This window comes from Glycine soja, chromosome 8, assembly GCF_004193775.1.
Source record: "Glycine soja cultivar W05 chromosome 8, ASM419377v2, whole genome shotgun sequence".
NCBI classification, from domain to species: domain Eukaryota; kingdom Viridiplantae; phylum Streptophyta; class Magnoliopsida; order Fabales; family Fabaceae; genus Glycine; species Glycine soja.
This window is the reverse complement of record NC_041009.1, coordinates 14175108-14195459: the sequence shown is the minus strand read 5'-3', so window position 1 is coordinate 14195459 and position 20352 is coordinate 14175108. Positions and strand designations below refer to the sequence as shown.

General features: G+C 30.1%; 1 protein-coding gene across 1 annotated transcript; it reads left to right on the top strand.

The window, feature by feature from the left end:
• The first annotated feature begins 16836 nt into the window (after positions 1-16836).
• On the top strand, positions 16837-19256 carry LOC114422164 (9-cis-epoxycarotenoid dioxygenase NCED1, chloroplastic-like). Its single transcript, XM_028388385.1, has one exon. It carries the CDS (start codon positions 17021-17023, stop codon positions 18851-18853), a length of 1833 nt encoding a protein of 610 aa, XP_028244186.1. The 5' UTR covers positions 16837-17020; the 3' UTR covers positions 18854-19256.
• Positions 19257-20352: the final 1096 nt, after the last annotated feature.

The window sequence follows — 20352 nt, the reverse complement described above, 5'->3', positions numbered from 1 at the left end:
TCCATTATACTAAACATATTGCCCCAATTATGTGGGAGCAAAATCATTGAAATTCCCCTTTACTTTGAACTTTTTTTTGGTTTTTTTTATTATGCTATGGTAAGGTCAACTTCTCAACTCTACTCCTGAATTGTAAATTTTTAATGGCCTTCTAAACAAGTGGTTTGGCAGTATTGGAAATTCATTATAATAATCTTTAATTGCTTAAAGTATTAATTATTTTTACTAGTTGTTTTAGTATTTTTATTTCCTTAATTGGCGAGACCATTTGTCTGCGTTTGTCATACTTAGTTGCGGACAAATTTTACTGGACTATAAAATATCTGTCAAAAAGTGGGCACTAAAATTTAAAGATTAATATCTAATGTCATCTCTATCTAAGCGGGGAACGTCTATAAGACCTATGCTAGGTTTTTGGAGTAAAAGAAAAGTGCTTCATATAATACACTTGTTTAGATTAAGATTACCTTAACTGCGATTATTTTATAAATAATGATGCATACTAGATTTGAGAATTTGTAAATAAAATATTCTAAAAAATAAATCGGTGCTATTATTCATAATTAATTAACATAATCGTAATTGAATTGCAGTCTAATTAGTGATATATATTATTTAATTTGTAAAGACTTTGTAAATTATTTTAATTGGAGTTTTTTTAGGTTTATAATTATTTTTGGGTTCATATGAGTTTTGGAAATAAAATTAAACACAGGATTTTATTTTCATTTTAAATACACAATAACAATTAACATTGAATTATAAATTTGAATTTTATGTTTGTGTTTCATAAAGAATTAAAATGAATATTTGTTGGGTTTTTCTTATTCTGAATGGGCCTAAAAGGACAATGAATATTTGTAGTTTAAATTTAATAAGGAAATATTATATATGACTTTTACAAATAAAAAATTATCATTTCTATACGTTAAAATATCATGATATATAATTTTATTTAAAATATTTTTTGTAATGTTTGGGAATTGTGAATATACTAATGATATTTTATAGGTCATTCTAAAATATACCCTAATAAAATAAAATATAAATATTTAATATATTCTAGTAATGTTTTTCAATTACTTAAAAAAGTAAACATTAATTAAATATTTTTATGTTTTCAACAAAATAATTATTTTTTCATTAAACACTTGTTTTTTTTAACTAGTATTTCTGTATTTAAAATTTTTGAAATTATTTTTTAAAAAGAAAATCACTCTCAAGTAGAGTTATGTTGAATTACTTTCTCATAAAAATAAAAAATTATTGGAGAGAAGGATTTTGAAGAAGATAGAGTTTGTGAAGTTTAAAAATGATAATTATTCCGCTATTATAATTCTTAGTTGTTTTTCAATTCGATTCATATTTATTTATTTGGATTTTCAATATTAATTTTAAATGACATTCATATGATGCTAAATTGGCAATATGATGAAATGTGAAACAATAAACAGTGAGTAAGGTTCCCATTAGAATTACATCAACTATCAGCTCGCTAATTTATTTCTAGTTTACTTCAGTTTGAAATGATAATTATTGCTATTGAAAACAAAGTAAAAAAAAATATATTATAAAACAAAACATGATGAAAAGCCAAACAAAAAAAATGTTGGAATTTGTTTCATCCCAATTCTCATTCTAAGTAGTTTATACAATTCAAGTTCAAATATTTAATTAATGATCAAATTTACTAGATTGACCAATGTGGTTGATGTAATTGGTAGATATATAATATCTCTTAATAATGTAATCAAGGGGTTCCCATATTTGTGTATGGAAAAAGAATCGTTAATTTATGCATTATTGTTGTAAACAACCCACAACTGTTGCACAAACAATTAGCAATATCTGATTAGGGTTTTAAAAGATAGTTTTGTTGCTTATAATTAATGATCTTTTGAGTATGATTGGTTTTAGTAAAAAATACATATAATTTGTAAAAATGGGAAAAATGTCGAGAGAAGTTGATCTTTTAACTGAATCTTTATATCTTAATGGATAGATTAATCTCTATTTTTTATTAAAGGATACCCTAGGATGTTAACAAAAAGTTTACTAAATTAAGTTAATTTTAATTACTTAATGCTGATTTTGGTAGAGAATAAAGGAAAGGAAAGAGAAAATTTTAAAAATTTCAATGGATTGCATACATTTCCCATCTACCCTACTTTAATTCAAGTATTTTTTTTTTCATTTCATTTTATTTTATTTCTTTTCATTCCATTTTACTCTACCAAGCATAATATTGACTCTCTTTTCTTTAAAGCTGAAAATACTTATACCATAAGTCTTACTAAGCGAAATAAACCTTAAATTTAAGAAACTATTGGATGATCGCATAATCAACAAATTTCTACCCCTAACATATATATTAACAATTATGGTGAATTGTTCCAAATTAATCCATTTCATCAACTATTTTTTTAATTCAGAAGTTAATATAATAATATCAAAACATCACTAATTGATCTCTAGATTAATCATGAAGAGATGAAGCAATAATCGCTTAACATTTATCTGTTGTTTAGATCATATTCAAAAATATGTTCTCTGCTAGCTGGTGCATGTATAGTAATCAAAACTCATCTGTATGTGTTAATTAAACAACACTTGGAAAAAAGAAGAAGCAATTATTATGACCTAATTAAATTCACATGTAGAAGCCATACATGCGTATATAGTCTAGTATATGGAAGTGGGTTGGTGCCCAAAAGGGAAAAAGAGTACGTATGGTGCTGAAGTTGAATGGTGTTTGTCCATTAATCTCCATATGGAAGGAATCTTGAGCATGTGGCAGAAGTGTTGTTGAGTTTCAGTGGAGTGCACAGGGGAACTTGGTGGCCTTTAAGAAATTGCCACCTGCAGCTATGTTTCCACGTTGACCTCTCTCTGCTTCATTCCAGATGCTCCCCTATGCGCCTCACGCGTTACGTTTGGTTTGTCCGACAAATGATTAGTTAGACTTATCTCATCATTTTATTTATATTTTCTTTTATCTAAATTAAAGTAGGATAATTTTTCTTTTTATTTACACCACCACGAATATCTTCACGATGGACTTCACGACATACAATTTTATTTCAGTAAGATAAAATTATTATAGGTTTAATTAAATATATTTTTGGTTCTTTATATATATATATATATATATATATATATATATTCATTTTTGTCATTCTATTTCTAATAAATTTTTCTTTCGAATGAGGTTCTTAATATTTTTAACATTTTGTCCGAAGTCCATGTCGTTAATCAGGATCTATTAACTACTTACATGATCGTTAGTCAAATATATTGACATGCGACGTGTGTTGTCACGTATACTCATTGGCCGAGTGGGATCACATGTAGGAAATTTATTTTTGAATTAAAAATGATGTCATTCTTCCTCTTTTCTGCAAGCTCTCCACGCACTAGTGCCACCATCGAACAATGACCCACACCACCAAATCACAAATCGCAACGCCAACACACCACCATGGCACAAACATAGTGTGCAAACATCGCCACCATACCCTTGTTCACGTGCGCGAACAAAAAAAATGAATAAAAAACGACAACGTTTCGAGATGGTGATGGTGAACCAGATCTGAAGAAGGATATGGAGATGGGGGTTGTGAGTTGCAATGCGAGCGTGGCCTCCCTTTGCTCCTCAATGTGGGCAGCAGCAGAGGATTCACACTTCAGGATGAAGGTCTTGTGGAGGTGGACAAATTTGAGGGTTTCTTTGGAAAGAGAATTGAAAGATTGAGATTTCTCAGTGACAGAGTGTTGGAGGGAGGAAAAGTGGGTGGAGAGGGTGGTGAAGAGGTTGGTGCATTTGGAGAGAATGGTTTTCTTCGCTTCGAGTTCATCGAAGAATTGGTGGACCCCCGTCGCCATTGGAGAGTGCTAAGATTCTCTTAAACCAAAATAAAAAACCGCGCTCGTAGAGCTCCTTTGTCGGACCATGACCTCTTCGCCATGCTCAAACCCCTGTGGAGGAAGATGGACGCAACAACATTGTTGTGGTTCGTGGTGTTGAAGCGGAAGGAGTCAGCATAGCTGTGGGCGAAGATAACGGCGACGATGGAGGCGATGGACCCGGAGCGACTGGTGTTAGAGGCACTCGAGAGAGGAAAAGAGAAACAAATAAAAAAGAGGAACAAAAAACAATGTCATTTCTACTTTTTAAATTTTTTTAAAAAAATATTCCTACATGTAATTCTACTCAGCTAACGAATACACGTGGCAGCACCATCATATATCAACGTGTTTGATTAATCGTCACGTAAACAGTTAATGGATCCTAAATAATGATAAAAACTTCAAACAAAACTTTCAAAATATTAAGACCTAATTTAAATTCTTTTTATTAGAAATCAACTGTCAAAAACAAATATATATTAAAGACAAAAAATATATTTAAGTCATTATTATAAACAACACAACTTTTGCTTTGAATATTAAACAAAGTTATTTTTGTGAGGCAACAATCGTCTGTTTGCACGTTTCAGTGCACAAAAAGAAAAAATAACAACACCCTTATATCCAAAAAAACGTGGGTTAAATAGAATAATGATAAATTATGTTGTATTTTAAAAGGGTGTCGATAAGAGATTAAAAGAAAAAAAAAGATCAATGATACAATAGAAAAAATATAATAAGAAAAGAAATAAAAGTTAAGTGTTTTTTTATAAGAATTTACTAAAAAAACCTATCATGTATTATAAATTAGAAAACATAAGGTAACAACCTACTATTAATTATCTTGTCTATTCTCTCAATTAAAATTTAATTGTTAATATTCTTTTCTTCTCTCTTTTGAAGTACATTTTACACATATTTTTGCAAGTTGTAAAAAAAAATCTTAGTTATCTTAAAGTTGAACTACCCCTTTTATCTTTATCTCTTTGCTTAATTTTTTTAATCGTTTGTCTTTTAATCTAATATTTTCTATTGCTATCATTAACTTAAATTTTAATATTTTAAAAATTAAACATTTAAAATAATTTTATATCACACTATAAATTATTCATTATAATTCTAAAATATTATTTATATATTCAAACGAATTTATTATGAATTTAAATTACGAAATATATGTACGTTTCAAAAACTTATTTAATATAATTTTTTATTATATAAAAGTAAATATATGTCCAGTATAATATGTAGGCTAAAATATTAGTATTAAATAAAAATAAATGCTTTGTAAAATATATTTTAAAATAAATTATATTTATTATAGTATGTTAACAATGTGATTTATAAAATATATTAATTTCAATTATAAATTTTATTACATATTATTATACGTTTTGCAGTTTAGCACTCTAAGAACTTGAACTGTAAGCTTTTGTATAATAATTAAATCATTATTTCATCAATTTAAAAATATATTTTTTTAAAAAGGTATTTTAAACTAAATTATTTTAAAATTAATGTATAAATTATATTAATTTAAATTAAAAAAGTACGTTTATAGTATTTTATTAAATTGATTATAATTAAATCATAACCTAAACATAACTTAAAATATATATTGCTTCTAATATCTAAAACTCAATCTAAGCCAAATTCTATAGCAGTGCCAATCTAGGTAGAGTGAATTTTGAATGACGTATCTAAAGTATACACTGATTGGTATTGCTAATCAATCTCTTTTTCATATCACATTCAAATCATGCAGGCTTTGATAAATTATTCAATCTTTTCCTTTTAACTGACTGATTCAAACCGGACACGTGTCATACACTTAGGGCCTATGAATCTTTCCAAACATAGGCACGATGTTCTTGTGCTAGAATCCTACGCATTTCATTTCCACAGTTTATATACAAAAAGTTTGAATCAAAATAAAAATTCCTAATGTCTAGTACCCATCACTAGCCCACAGGCAAATGCAGCAAAATCTGCTCCTTTTTTTTTTGACAGGAAATCTGCTCCTTGTTGGTAGGTGGCCAATTTTATTTTGTTTACCTTTTTTTTTGTTTTGTATAATTATAAAAAAATGTTTTTATTTATATTTATATATTGTCTTGAATTTATATGTTGGAATTTTGCTTAGACAAAAATAATTTATAAACAAAATCTTTCATTAATCTATTGAAACATCTTTTAAGATAAATTCGTGAAACTCATATCATATCATTTGATGTATCTTTTAAGATAAATTTATAAAACTCATATCATATCATGTAAGTTAAAATGAATAATATCTTAAATGTGATGATCTAAATATACTACAAATTTGCAATTAAAAGACTAATAAATGTTATAATTTTTTCTTTTGTAATAATGAATGAAACTAATTAGGATTTTGTCTATGCATCACATGTAATCAATCACAGGCTAAATTCATTTTGATTTTCTTCCTCTAACATACTTTTAATTCCTACCATAGTTACACTAATACTCTGGAAATTGAAGAATCCTAAAGATAAGTAAAGGTTTAATTAATCATTACCTCCATTTACCCATGCCAATTTTTCATTTTTAGTTTTTATAGATAAAAAGTACTCATGTTTGTCTCTACAAAGCAATATTTTTATATAATTTTTAGTCTATATATGTCATTATAGTTACCAATTAACTCTGTTAGTTCTATATTCTCTAAAATGGCTACAAAATTATAACTAAAGAATTAAATCTATAATAAAATTAAACAAGCGGTGCAAAGTTGTTGCAAATTTACTCACGAAATTGGAACAGTAAATAACTTTAAAAAATTCATTGTTTTGTGGAGGTTTTAGACATACTTCTGGTTGTTTCACAGCTGTCAGAATTTTTTTAAACAATTTCATAACGGTTAGAAATTTTATAATGATTTCACATTTCCAATTTCAATTTTGTGTCGGTTTTAGAGAATCTAGAGCAAACAAAGTTACTTGGTATGAGGATTATAACATAACAAACATATTCGTATAATGACTAAAAAAATATACAACTTTTGTGTATAATGACTAAGACAAAAATGGATCAAGTGTATGTACCAAATGATTAATTAAATCATAAATAAATAAGTGAAATATTATTTATACAATAATTTATATACAAGTTTGTATAATAATAATTTTTTTTGTATTTATCTCTTTTCACACATCATTTATTATGTTATCAGAATACACAAAGACACAAAAATTAATGTTATATAAATTATATATATATCACGTCTTAATAAATAATTAATGTGTATTTACAAATAGAGGAGTGATAGTAATATACATTTTATCACACTTTTTTTAATATATTCTTTTCTATTATTACTATAGTTTTTTAAAAAAGAATTACAATATTGTAAGTGAGATTCATTAAACAAAAAATAAGATTCATAAAATTTTATAATTTTTAATAAATTTTAATAAATAACAATAAAAATGTTTAAAACGGTGTATTAAAGAATGTTTTGGTATGATTTGTTTCACAAATATAAACAAAAAGGTTGTTGCTAATTTCTTTCATGATATGTTAGGTATTCCATTTTATAATCTAAAGGTTGTCTAATTTGAAAATGGTATACCCCACACTTAAGTTTTTAACTCTGCTGATTGTGCCCTCCATGTGCCTTCAACACTAGCTTCCCTTCGAGATCTAATGGCCCATGGATGCTAGGACACTCTTCTAAAACCATAGAAACTTACATGAAACTACCTTTTTCTTTCTTCACTAATTAAGAAGCCTATCTTTTTGTTTCATTATCCTTTTTTTTTTGTAAAATTAAACTCTTAATTAATGGGGTCGCGTGTCATTCCTTCTGATGTTCTGAACTACCGAATTCCAGTTTGTGCAAATGCATGAACGAAATCAAGCAAAAGTGCTTTGCTTTGCTTTCTTGAAGATTGTAGCCTTCCATGTGAATGCAGTGTAAGAAACAAACATGATTGGTTGAATTTATAGTAATATAAGTGGGTGTTACACAAGTATGTTAGTTGGTAAGGACAGTTAAGTAGTTTTTTCTGGTAGTCCGTTGCTAGGACCAGGAATCCACCAATTATTTTTCTTTGGGTTACATTTTCGTCACAAGTGGAAACACAAAACTTTCATACTATCGATCCACTTTTAAGCATGTAAATATAAATAAATGGCAAGTTGAAGCCACGATATCTAACGTTATAAGGCATTTTGGATTAGCATTTTAAGGCAATTGCATGGATATGTATGTGGTCATGCATGTAATCCTAGCATTTGCATCCTTCATCTTTTTTTAATTTTTAAATTAGTAACATGATTGTTGGGCAGCAGTGGATTGAACAAGGTAAGATAGACATAATTATTTAAAATTTGGAGAAAACAAAGTTCGAAGAATATTTCATGATGCGGATCCCAACTGCCATACATTGGTTGGGGGCGTTGCAGTTACCCATGTTTGGATTAGACTAATCTTGCCATCAAGGGCGCAATGGAATTATTAATTGGAGAGGATTAAGCAGTTGTTACTTTTGAATTAAATTATCATAGCCACACCCAATTAAAGAATACTTGTTTTCTACATAATTTGAGGATGATGAAGTGCGGGTTGCGTTGTTGTAGTTTTATTTTAAAAAAATAGAGGGATTGATATAATGATGTGTCTTTTTCTAGAAAGGTGCAGAGAGAGAGAGAGGGGGAGAGAGATAAGTAAGTCTTGAAATATCTTCAGTGTTTCTTGGGGATAAGAAAAATAAAATCTGCATTAAAAAAATTATGTATTTCAAAATAGTTAATTTCACTAATTTTGACAAAATCATTATATAAGATTCTTTTGAGAAAAATAGATTTTATAATTTAGGATATTAGTGTAAAATATCAATGAATTATGTTGATGACTAATTTCTCCTAAAAAAAATTGATTGATTATCTTTAGTAAAAAAAAATTTCTGGATCACATCCTTTTAATTTAGAAAACTTTAATTTAAAATTTTATCAAATCATGTTTTACTTGAACTAACCACATGTTAGTAAGCATTTTAAAGTTGTTTATATGTTCTTTTTCTTAAAAAACTTATTTAAAAATAATTTTCAAAACTTGAAAATTTTGGATAAAATAAAAGTTATTGATGAATAGTATCACAAATAATTTTAGAAACCAGTTTTTAAATTTAAAAACAAAAGTGAATCAAACATGTTCTTAATAATTTAATCTTCTACATGAACCAGAGATATTTTTTTTTCCTGTCTCCATCATAAATCAAAGGATTTAAACTTGGGACTTTCCAGTTGCATTAGTTATTTTCGGTTATTGTCCTTAAAGGAGTAAGACGGGTTGTTGTCATACAAGTAAATAATGCAACCATGCACGTGAATCAAACCTTAACTCTCTCATTCACAAATTATATTTTGATGAAATTCCATTTAAGTACATCCAATGATGTTTGTTAGTGTAAGTGAATAGAAATTTAACTTGTGTAAATATCAGTAAATTAAAAAAAATGCTGATAAAGTTTTGTTTATTTGACTAAATTGGGATTAGTTGGCGTTTAAAATTACTTCCCATATATATATATATATATATATATATATATATATATTATTGAATTACCTCAAACTAAAATGTGTCAAGGTCAAACTAAAATGACATGTTACTCAATTAGTGCTACCGCCCAAACTGATTTGTTCTTTCTTCCTATCATTCCTCGTGTTCCATATGACTATGATTAAAGATGAATCGTAACGAAAAGAAAGGAAAAAAGATTATATTAATTAGTGTTTAGCATGTTCAACCATGTGCACACATGGAAGATCACTGCTATGAATAGTGATAAATTAAGGGCAAATGATTCATGATGCATGGTCCCTCCCATGTGTAAGTCAATCCCAGCACAAGGGTTCGATCAATTTATGTGATCTGATATCAGACAATTAATTGTTGAACTCCACTTGACCCATCTATTAATTCAATGCCTAGTATGACATATACAATAATAACATTAATTGCGTTTGAAGTTCAATATCAATCATTGTGATTTCTCTTTCCGTTTGCACCAGTTCTTCCAAACATGGATTTGATTCTTCAACGAAAGCATTTATTTTGTTGCCCTAATTTTAATTTCCATAAACAATGGCTGCGCATTTCATGTGCAGGCTGCAACACCAAATAATACTTATAAGTTATAATTCTTTCTTCCTTATTATTATTGCATGCTACACTTGCACTTAGTAAAATATGTATCTGTTTATTAATTTGCTTGGTTTACTCATATCTCAAAGGCATATGTAGGTTACCAATCACGTGTATTGCCCTTCTCGTGGGTCTAAACCTATTCGTTTTCTTCCTAATCAAATGCCATACATGTGTTCTGTTGTGTCTCTTGGCATATATTATGCTCAAATTAAATGATATCGGCGTGGAATTTTTGTAAGGGAATAGATTCTTTTTAAAAAGATATAATATACATATTTCTTCCATCCTATTTTATTTGATGTTTAAGGTTTTGTTACAACAATTAATAAATGTAATTGGTATTTTATTTTATAATAGCTATTATGCGATTTTTAATATATATTTTATTTCTCATTTATACTTCTTTATTATTTTTTAACTCCATAATATATGGCTAAGTACTAGTATATAATAAAAAATATATATAATGCTTCACTGATTATTGTAGAATGACATTAAAAATGGAACAATTTTTTCCCCCAAAAGGTCAAACAAAATGAGACTAAGGAAAACTTGCAAATCAAGTCAAGCAATGAATATTAGGAATTTTTTTTAGGGAGTTTTGTCATTTTCTTTCTTTTCTGCTAAACTTCTGTGTCTTATCTGCTTCTAACTAAATGCTTATAAGTGTAGTATCGAATCCATCCATATGAATTTTTTTTCTAAAATTTTATATTTTTACCCTTTGAAATTACTATTTATTTTGATTAAAAATTACCAAATATTAATTATGTTATTTTTAATTTAGGCAAGTTGCATTGAGATTTATACCATTATATGTGACGCTTCTCATTTTTTAATTTAATTCTACACAAAAGCTTCCTTAATTTATATACAAATAAAATAAGAAAATAAGCATTGCAAAATAATATTTTGATTAAATATAAATATGAAAGAAAAATATATGTATTGGAATGATAGAAATAAATACTCGGACTCATATAAAAAAAACTATATATTTAGTTAAATACAATTATATTTCCAAAATATAAAATTTTTAATTCCCCGAATGACAAAAAAATATTTTAAAATGAGGTAATTCTTTTTTATTTTTTTCACCTGATTAAGTTATTGTTTTGTCCAGCGTATGTTAAATAAGTATTTATTTAATAATATTTAAATCATAAGAAATAATTACACTAAAGTCATACAAAGTTAATTTTTAAAAAAAAAAGTATAAATACATAGCAAGCACGGTATATCTCATTAGTTTTTTTTTATATATATATTCATTTCCAAGAAAAGATATCCATATAACTCATGCATATTCAACTAGATGTGGTAGTACTTGTACTGTTGTACATAAAAACTTTGTATAACATGTCATTTTGCACTGTAAGATGTGACTGTGATTGTATATGTATATGTCTCCCAAATATATGAAGTCCACTTTGTGTTTTTCATTATATCTGAGCCGCTTCTTGTGGAATTCTGATCATAAAATGCATTATGCATGAATTAAGTGGGTCGGTTTGTTTGATGAGTACGTAAGAAGAGCATTTGAGAAAGCCGCATACGCGTTAGAACCGTTAAGAATCACTATGTAATAATACTATAACAAGTAACATTAACAACAATAATCGTATATACTCACGTTATATTCAGTTTCCAGTGGGTGAATTATTTAAAAATGTACTGTGGTTCTAATTAGTTTGTCAGTAAAATTTAAAAATATACATATATATCCTTATTTATCTAATTAAACAATAAAAACCCGTGAAGAGAGGGAAACATGAAAGTCTGTGTATCGATTTGATCGGAGATAGTGTGTTAATCTTTCGATATTACAGTACTTAATCCTAATTAAATTTAATTATGACATGTCTGACAATCTATATTTATGGATTTCTGTTGAAATCATTAACAAACGTGCCGACTATATATCTAGTTAATTTGATAATACTAAGAGCATCTTCAATGTTATTTATTGAAAGATTTTGTTAAGTGAAGAAATTATTTTTTTTCTTCATTTAAACAAATTTATATGGCAAAACGAATTTCTTAAAAATAAAATTTGCATCGTGTAAAAAATTATTTCTTAACAATAAAAAATAATATTTATCTCACATGTAATAATATCATAATTAAATGAAAATAAAAAAATATAATTTTTTTGAAATTTTTTAGAATTTCTTATTATTAGAATAAAATTATATATAAACTTCGACATGACACATAAGAATAAAAAATAACTTAATTAGGAAATTCTGATTGAAAATGCAGGTTAAGATTTAATTTATAGGATATTGTTTACTATAGCTCGAAAGCAAGTGAAATAAAGTTAATTAAAGCTATTATACTGAACTAGTACATATAAAAAGAACTTTTATGGAGGGATATAAGAATAAGACTCACTTGGATGATGTTTATATCTTAAAAGAGTTTAGTTTCGAACTATTAATTCAAAGATATTATTGTAATATAAAAAAGTAATATAAAATTGTGGAGAAATTGCAATGGTGCGCATGTTAGTTAAACTAAAAACTTCCGATCCTTGTCCATTAACCCAAAAAAATGTTTTAAACCTCGGGGGGGAAAGCCCCAACAATCTCATTAATCATTTGGAAAATTGGAGATTAGATCATGGACTGCGTAACATATGCTGCAGCCGACACGTTAATCGCATAAGAATGTTGCATTAATTTATACATTATTAAATCATACAAAATTTTGATCTTTATCAAAACCAGTCTTTAATCTATATTGTAATGCATTAAATTATCTTATTTCAACTTTTTTAAAAAAATTAGAGTCATCCATGACATTAAAGAGAGTATTATATTCAAATATTCAAGATTATATATTAAACTATTTTTAAATATTTAACTTATTCGGCAAAACATAGAGAGGATATGGTTGTTAGCACTTAGCACCCATGACCATGATAAGCCGAAAGCAAGTTACTACTAAAAAAAATGTGAACTCAGTCAGGCCTTTGAACGAAAAAAAATGCATAGAATCTCTCTCTTCTCACAACAAATTAATTAATAATATAATTAATGTGAATAATATATTGTACTCGACAAGAAGAAAATCTTTCTGCTGCAGATACGCTCGCATTAAAAAAACCAAACAAGGAGACCTAGCCAAAGTTTGTCTCCTAAATAAGGTATAAACTACAAAACTTATCGCAGGTATATCGTGGCTAATACTTAATCTCTCACCTGGTCAGAAGTAAATATATGCATGCTAGGCTAGCTATATCTATAACTAACTTTTCAATCTTCGATTCAAATGAATCCTATTTTTTTACCTATATCTCTCACCTAATTTTTCAATCTTCAAACTTGCAGTCCGTTAGTTTTCAACAATTGATGTTAACAGATCAGTTCTAAAATTAAGAAGCAAGAGGAGAGAGAGAACAAAGGAAAATAAACAATTGTAAAACTACATCCCAAAGGTTATATTTAAGAAAACAAAGTTGTTGGCCTATATGGTATTTGACTCCGTTCGTTTAAATAAAATCTTTCAACTTGGAGAATAAAAAAATATGATTGAGTGGAAAAATTATTATATTAAAAGTGATAAGTCAGATTATTCGATAAAAATTAATTATTAATAAAAATAATAAATACTCAATATTAATATTATGGTGATTAAAAAAATATCATACATGAAGGAAGAGAAAAAAAAATATACACAACAGAGATAAAATTAAAACAAAAAACCAAAAAAGAGAGAAGTGTAACATAAAATAATTGTTATAATGAAAGAAGATAAAAAAAATAGTATTATATAAATTAAAAATGTTATATGGATAATATAATAATTCTTGATACTAAAATCATTGTAAGATCACACGATTTTAAACAATATTAAGAACCCAAGAGTTTTTATACCTATGATATATAATTTTTTAGTTTTAAAGTATACTTCAATTTCATTCCTTAAAAATGTTTGAATTACATTATTCTCTTCCCCTTTTTATTAAAAAAATTACATTATTCTCTTTTTATTTGTTAAATTATTCATTTGATTCCTATAATTTCATGATTCGCATTTTTTGGTCTTTATAGTTTGAAAATAGTTTTTTTAGTCCTTATAGTTTATATTTTAATTATCTTTTAGTTCTTATAATTTGAAAATGATCTTTTTAGTCCTTATAATTTATATTTTAATTACCTTTTAGTCCTTATTATAACAATATATATATATAAAAATAATTAGCCATAAATTATTTATAAATTATCAACTATTTTTTTATTACAAATTATCTTATGATAAATTAGTTATGAATTACTTGATAATATTTTTATACTTAATTGTAATTGATAATATTACTCATATTTTGATGATAAGGGCTAAAAGGAAATTAAAATATAAAGTATAGAGACTAAAAAAATCACTTTCAAATTATAGGGACTAAAAGAAAATAAAAATAAAAATTATAAGGACTAAAAAAAGCAAAATTCAAACTACACGGACTAAAAGAAAATCAAAATATAAACTATAGGAATTAAAAAAATTACTTTAAAACTAGAAGGTCTAAAATGTACAAATGATGAAAAGGAATAAAATGAGTAATTAAATCTAAAATAAATTAATATATATTCCACACTTTAATTCATTTTAATGAGCTTGCTATCGATCATTTAAATAAACCTCTACAAGGTGAATTATTATAATATTTTTTTTCTTTGTTATATATGTGTTCGGCTTAGGGCTAACTATATAGGTCGTAGCAATCAAAGGTTATGTAGTACTAAAATAAACTAAAAGAAAACCAAAAAACTTTACAAAGAAAAAAACTAAGCATTCAACAGTGGAACGTGAAAAGAAGATTAACCATAATAACTTTGAAGGTTGAGTCCCTTGAATTCATATTCTAGCCTATTTATCTATACATTTAGTTACTTCCTAATTAATTTCTTTGCAAATGGAGTTATGACAACACAAAACGCGCGTCCATTACAACCTGGTCCACTCTAGTAGATGCTACCAAGGTTCCGTATGTTGTGATTATGATGTATTTACCCATTGGCCATTAGACATAAAGAAACAAGAAATATCTCTTCTAATGGTTCATTGTTTAGTTGCATCATGCATTACATCATTTTGTTCATTCCTTTTATTAATTACCAAGGGTTTTATATACTTTTGCAAATTTCTGTGTATTGAAATGGAGATGAAAAATATCACATGCCATCTAATCGCTTCTGTTACTCCTTACATGAAGTCTAGCCATTGAACTAGCCAACGTAACCTATGTTCAATCAAAATATGGCCTTACACGTAGCACAGAGTCAATTTTTGTCAACATATTAATCCTGCCAAAGGACAGGAATATTGTTTGCATAGTTAGCTCCAAGACTTTGAAAAAGTTAAGGAGAAGGAAAGATGGTCATAATTTTTGTTTTTTCATCAAAGCTTGACACCTATTATTATTAATTTTTTATTTATCACTATTTTTGGATAAGCTTTCAATACAATGAAAACTATTGTATTCTTTACAAATTTGTGTACATTTATATTATAACTAAAAGAGCATAAGTTTGGTGAAGTCACGCGCACAGATGCATTATTGATTACAAAATTAATAAATATATTTTTTTAATGAAAAAGGTGTATTAGAAATATAAAAAAAATTAATAATATTTTTAACAAATATATTTTTATTCCTTAATTAGTGTCTTGAGTATATATATAATTTTATACTCTTAAAACTACTTCTTTCGTCGATCCTTAAACTTTTTTCTGAGTTACCGAATCAACTTTATAATTTATGATATTTTAATATTTATATTCTAAAATATGATATGATCAACAAGTAATATGGTGTTATACACGTAGATGCATGCATAATTCGAGAGGGAGCATATAAACAATATTTAAAATATTTTAATTTTATTAGAAAAGAACAACGAATAATTAGCTGATTAAAATTCAAGATAAGTTTAATTTTTATATACCGTTAATTAACATATAAATTTTTTTATATATTAATTGATTAAAAAATTATCGACAAAATTGTGAAATTAATTTCTATAAAAATAATAAAATTAGTTTAAATAAGTATAGCTGTTTGTTTAGTGCTATTAGTACGTACTAGTATTTGTTTTTCTGTTGAAGATATCCTAATGAAAGAAACAAAGTTTAGATATGAAGTTGAAGTTAGACTTGGTAATCCATAAACGTGCAAGAGATGAAGAAAAAAAGAAAGAAGAAGGGAGTGAGGTGGGGCAAGCGTGTGGGGAAATGGGATGTGGAGTGACCAAAGATTTGAAGGAGAAGAGAAAATTGGCCACGTGTAGGGGGGGAGTCACACTCTCGTTGAGGGAGCAACGCGGGGTTCGACGTGTGCAAAAGAACAACAAATGCCTTCCCCACTACTCTCACCCAATCCATGAATCAAAAGCCCATTACCCTCCTACACTAATGGGCCAATAGAGAACAACTATAGTCAAAAACACTATTCTTCTCTCTCTCTACCGTTTTTCTTGTATCAATTGTCATGTGTGATTGCTCTCAATTTAAGGAACTTTCCCCCATATTTTAATATTATAAGCACTCTCTATACTAGAGAGAGAAAGGGGGGGTCGTGGCATAGTTTCACGCCGCTATGTCCCACCTTGTCCCATTCACTTATTGGCAATCCTCCCTTTTATGAGTCCCCTCCCCCCATTTTCTTAATCCTACACGTGGTCTCCTCCTACATGTCTCTGTTCACCCTTCATCTCTTCCCCCCTCCCCCCCCACTATATATACTCCCATATCTCACTCCCCACTCTCCCCAACTCACTCCCTTACACACCTCCACCACCTCTCTTACCATTTTCAAAATTCAATACACACACCTCCATACAAACCATTTTCTACTACTTACTTCCTTTTACCACAACAAAATACCTTCAAATTTTCATCACAAAGCTTTCAACTTATTGCTTCAACCGACCATTCACCATGGCATCATCAGCAACAAACACTTGGATTAAAACCACACTCCCTTCTCTTCCGACATCTTCTCCGACAACCTTAAATAAAAGGTTTCCTTCCTATCCTAATTCCAATTCCAATTCCAACACCATCACATGTTCCCTTCAAACACTCCACTTCCCCAAAAAGTACCAACCAACCTCCACAACCACAACAACAAAAACAACAACCACCACCACCACCACCACCAGCCCAGCAAGAGAAACCAAACCAGTAATCACTTCTCCCTCCGAAACAAAACACCCATTACCTCAAAAATGGAACTTTCTCCAGAAAGCAGCAGCTTCAGCCTTAGACATGGTCGAAACAGCCTTGGTCTCCCACGAGCGGCAACACCCACTCCCCAAAACCGCCGACCCGCGTGTCCAAATCGCTGGCAACTTCGCCCCCGTGCCGGAGCACCCGGCGCATCAGTCCCTCCCGGTGACCGGAAAAATCCCCAAATGCATTGAGGGCGTCTACGTCCGCAACGGCGCGAACCCACTCTACGAGCCCGTCGCTGGGCACCACTTCTTCGACGGCGACGGCATGGTCCACGCCGTGAAGTTCCACTCGGGCGCCGCCAGCTACGCCTGCCGCTTCACCGAAACCCAACGCCTCTCCCAAGAAAAAAGCCTCGGCCGCCACGTGTTCCCCAAAGCCATCGGTGAACTCCACGGCCACTCCGGCATCGCCCGCCTCCTCCTCTTCTACGCCCGCTCCCTCTTCGGCCTCGTCGATGGGTCCCACGGCATGGGTGTCGCCAACGCCGGCCTCGTCTACTTCAACAACCATCTCTTAGCCATGTCCGAAGATGACTTACCCTACCATCTCCGCATAACACCCAACGGCGACTTAACCACCGTCGGCCGTTACAACTTTAACGGCCAGTTAAAATCCACAATGATCGCTCACCCCAAACTCGACCCCGTGACCAACAACCTCCACGCCCTCTCCTACGACGTCGTCCAGAAGCCATATCTCAAGTACTTCCGCTTCTCCCCAGACGGCGTCAAATCCCCCGACGTCGAAATTCCCTTGAAAGAACCCACCATGATGCACGATTTCGCCATCACCGAGAACTTCGTCGTCGTCCCCGACCAGCAGGTGGTCTTCAAGTTATCAGAAATGATCACCGGAGGCTCCCCCGTTGTCTACGACAAGAACAAGGTTTCCAGATTCGGGATTCTCGACAAGAATGCTAAAGATGCAAATGATATGAAATGGATCGATGCTCCCGAGTGCTTCTGTTTCCATCTCTGGAACGCCTGGGAGGAGCCGGAAAATGATGAGATCGTTGTCATCGGTTCCTGCATGACCCCCGCGGACTCCATTTTCAACGAATGCGAGGAGAGTTTGAAGAGCATCTTGTCGGAGATAAGGCTGAATTTGAAGACAGGCAAGTCCACGAGAAAACCCATTATCTCGGAATCCGAACAAGTCAACTTGGAAGCCGGGATGGTCAACAGAAACAAGCTCGGGAGAAAGACGAAGTTCGGGTACTTAGCACTTGCGGAGCCGTGGCCTAAGGTTTCGGGTTTTGCCAAGGTTGATTTGTTCAGTGGGGAGGTTAAGAAGTACATGTATGGCGAAGAGAGGTTCGGAGGGGAGCCTCTGTTTCTTCCAAATGGTGTCGACGGTGATGAAGACGATGGCCATATTCTCGCATTCGTGCATGATGAGAAGGAGTGGAAATCGGAGCTGCAGATTGTCAATGCCAAAACTTTGAAGCTTGAGGCTTCAGTTAAGCTTCCTTCCAGAGTTCCTTATGGGTTTCACGGTACTTTTATTCATTCCAAGGATTTGAGGAAACAAGCTTGAATTCAATTATTGGGTGACGACGGTAAAAAAAAAAAAATGTGATTTTTTTTTCACTTTGGGAGGAGAGATTTAACTGCGGGATGCTTGCAGATACGCCCCCGGAATCTACTCCTCTTCTTTTCTGTTGCAGATTTTTATTTTTACTTTTTCTTCATTTTTTTTTTAAAATTTGGGGTTAATTACTTTTGAGTGAGAGGTTTTGGGGACCAGCGTGTAGCTTTTGGGTGTAGTTAGCAATGAAGCTCAGCTGGTCTCTGTTTTTTCTTTCGCTTGATGTGCATGTAAAGTATATTAGATGAAAAAAAAGGTACATATATAATATATCACAGTATAGAATGTGATATACTATGATATTATGTGGTTACGGTTTACTATAAACTACTTCTGTTCATCATTACTACGATCAGACTTCTGTTGTTGTAAATATCAGGAATAATTAATGATACTTATTTTCACTATTTTTAATAATTTGTCTCTATAGTTTCCTTCAAATCATTGTCTTTCTAATGATTTGTATGATGCTGCTGTTGGAGAAGAGAACAAATAAATATCAAAAGGTGGCCTCTGAATTCATTTCATTGACTAGCTCAGCTGCCTTTTTACTTAATTGATTTAGCCTCAGTTAAAGGAAAAATATATTAATATACTACTGTTAAATACTTTTGAAATTTTGTTTTTCATTTTCTTCCGAAATTATCTATATTTTTTTAGGATAATTATGCTTAAAATAAGTAAGATTATTATAAACGATAAAATTTAATTTTCACGTGCTTTCGGTAGTAAAAATATTTGTTTATGTGTGCATGTCCTAAAATTTTAGTGTTACACTTTTTTTGTTAAATCGCATTAAAATGAGGAAATTTCATACATGGAACATGAATAGGTCTTGATCAGTTCAAAGTTTTTGTAGATATTGCAAAAGATGGTAGCTAGCTAGCACACTAAGGGAAGATTGGTGGTTGGGTAGCACATGTTAAAATCGTGAGTAGTAGTAGTAGTGAGTACCCAATCAGAACCAAACAATTGGGCGAGAGCATCTAGTGCCCGCCATAAGCTGAAACGATGAGTAAGATACACGTACATGGCAATATAAATAACTGTCAAATCGTGGCCAGAATATCTATCTATCTTCAGGTATATTTGGTAGCAAGTCAACTTTGCATCAAGCCTTGCAATTTGGAACTTGCGGGGCAGATTGTTAACGAGAGAAAAAAAATTAAGAGGAAGCTTTGATATTTCTATGATGTTAAATCGCCTCGTTGGATTGGTGAAATGAAAGAGAGGAAAAATAGAGCTTTCAAAAAAGTCAAGGGAATTGGAGGGGTTTTTATTGGTAGATTGTGGAGAAAATAAGTTGACACAACTATAGAGCCCAAAGAAAGGGTCTGACAAAACAAAACAAACGATATAGTAGTATTATTATGCTTTTATTCGTTAGCTTCAATCATTATTGTGGAGGGGCTCTCCACATGTCAAAGTGCTGTGCTTGGAGGGTCCAA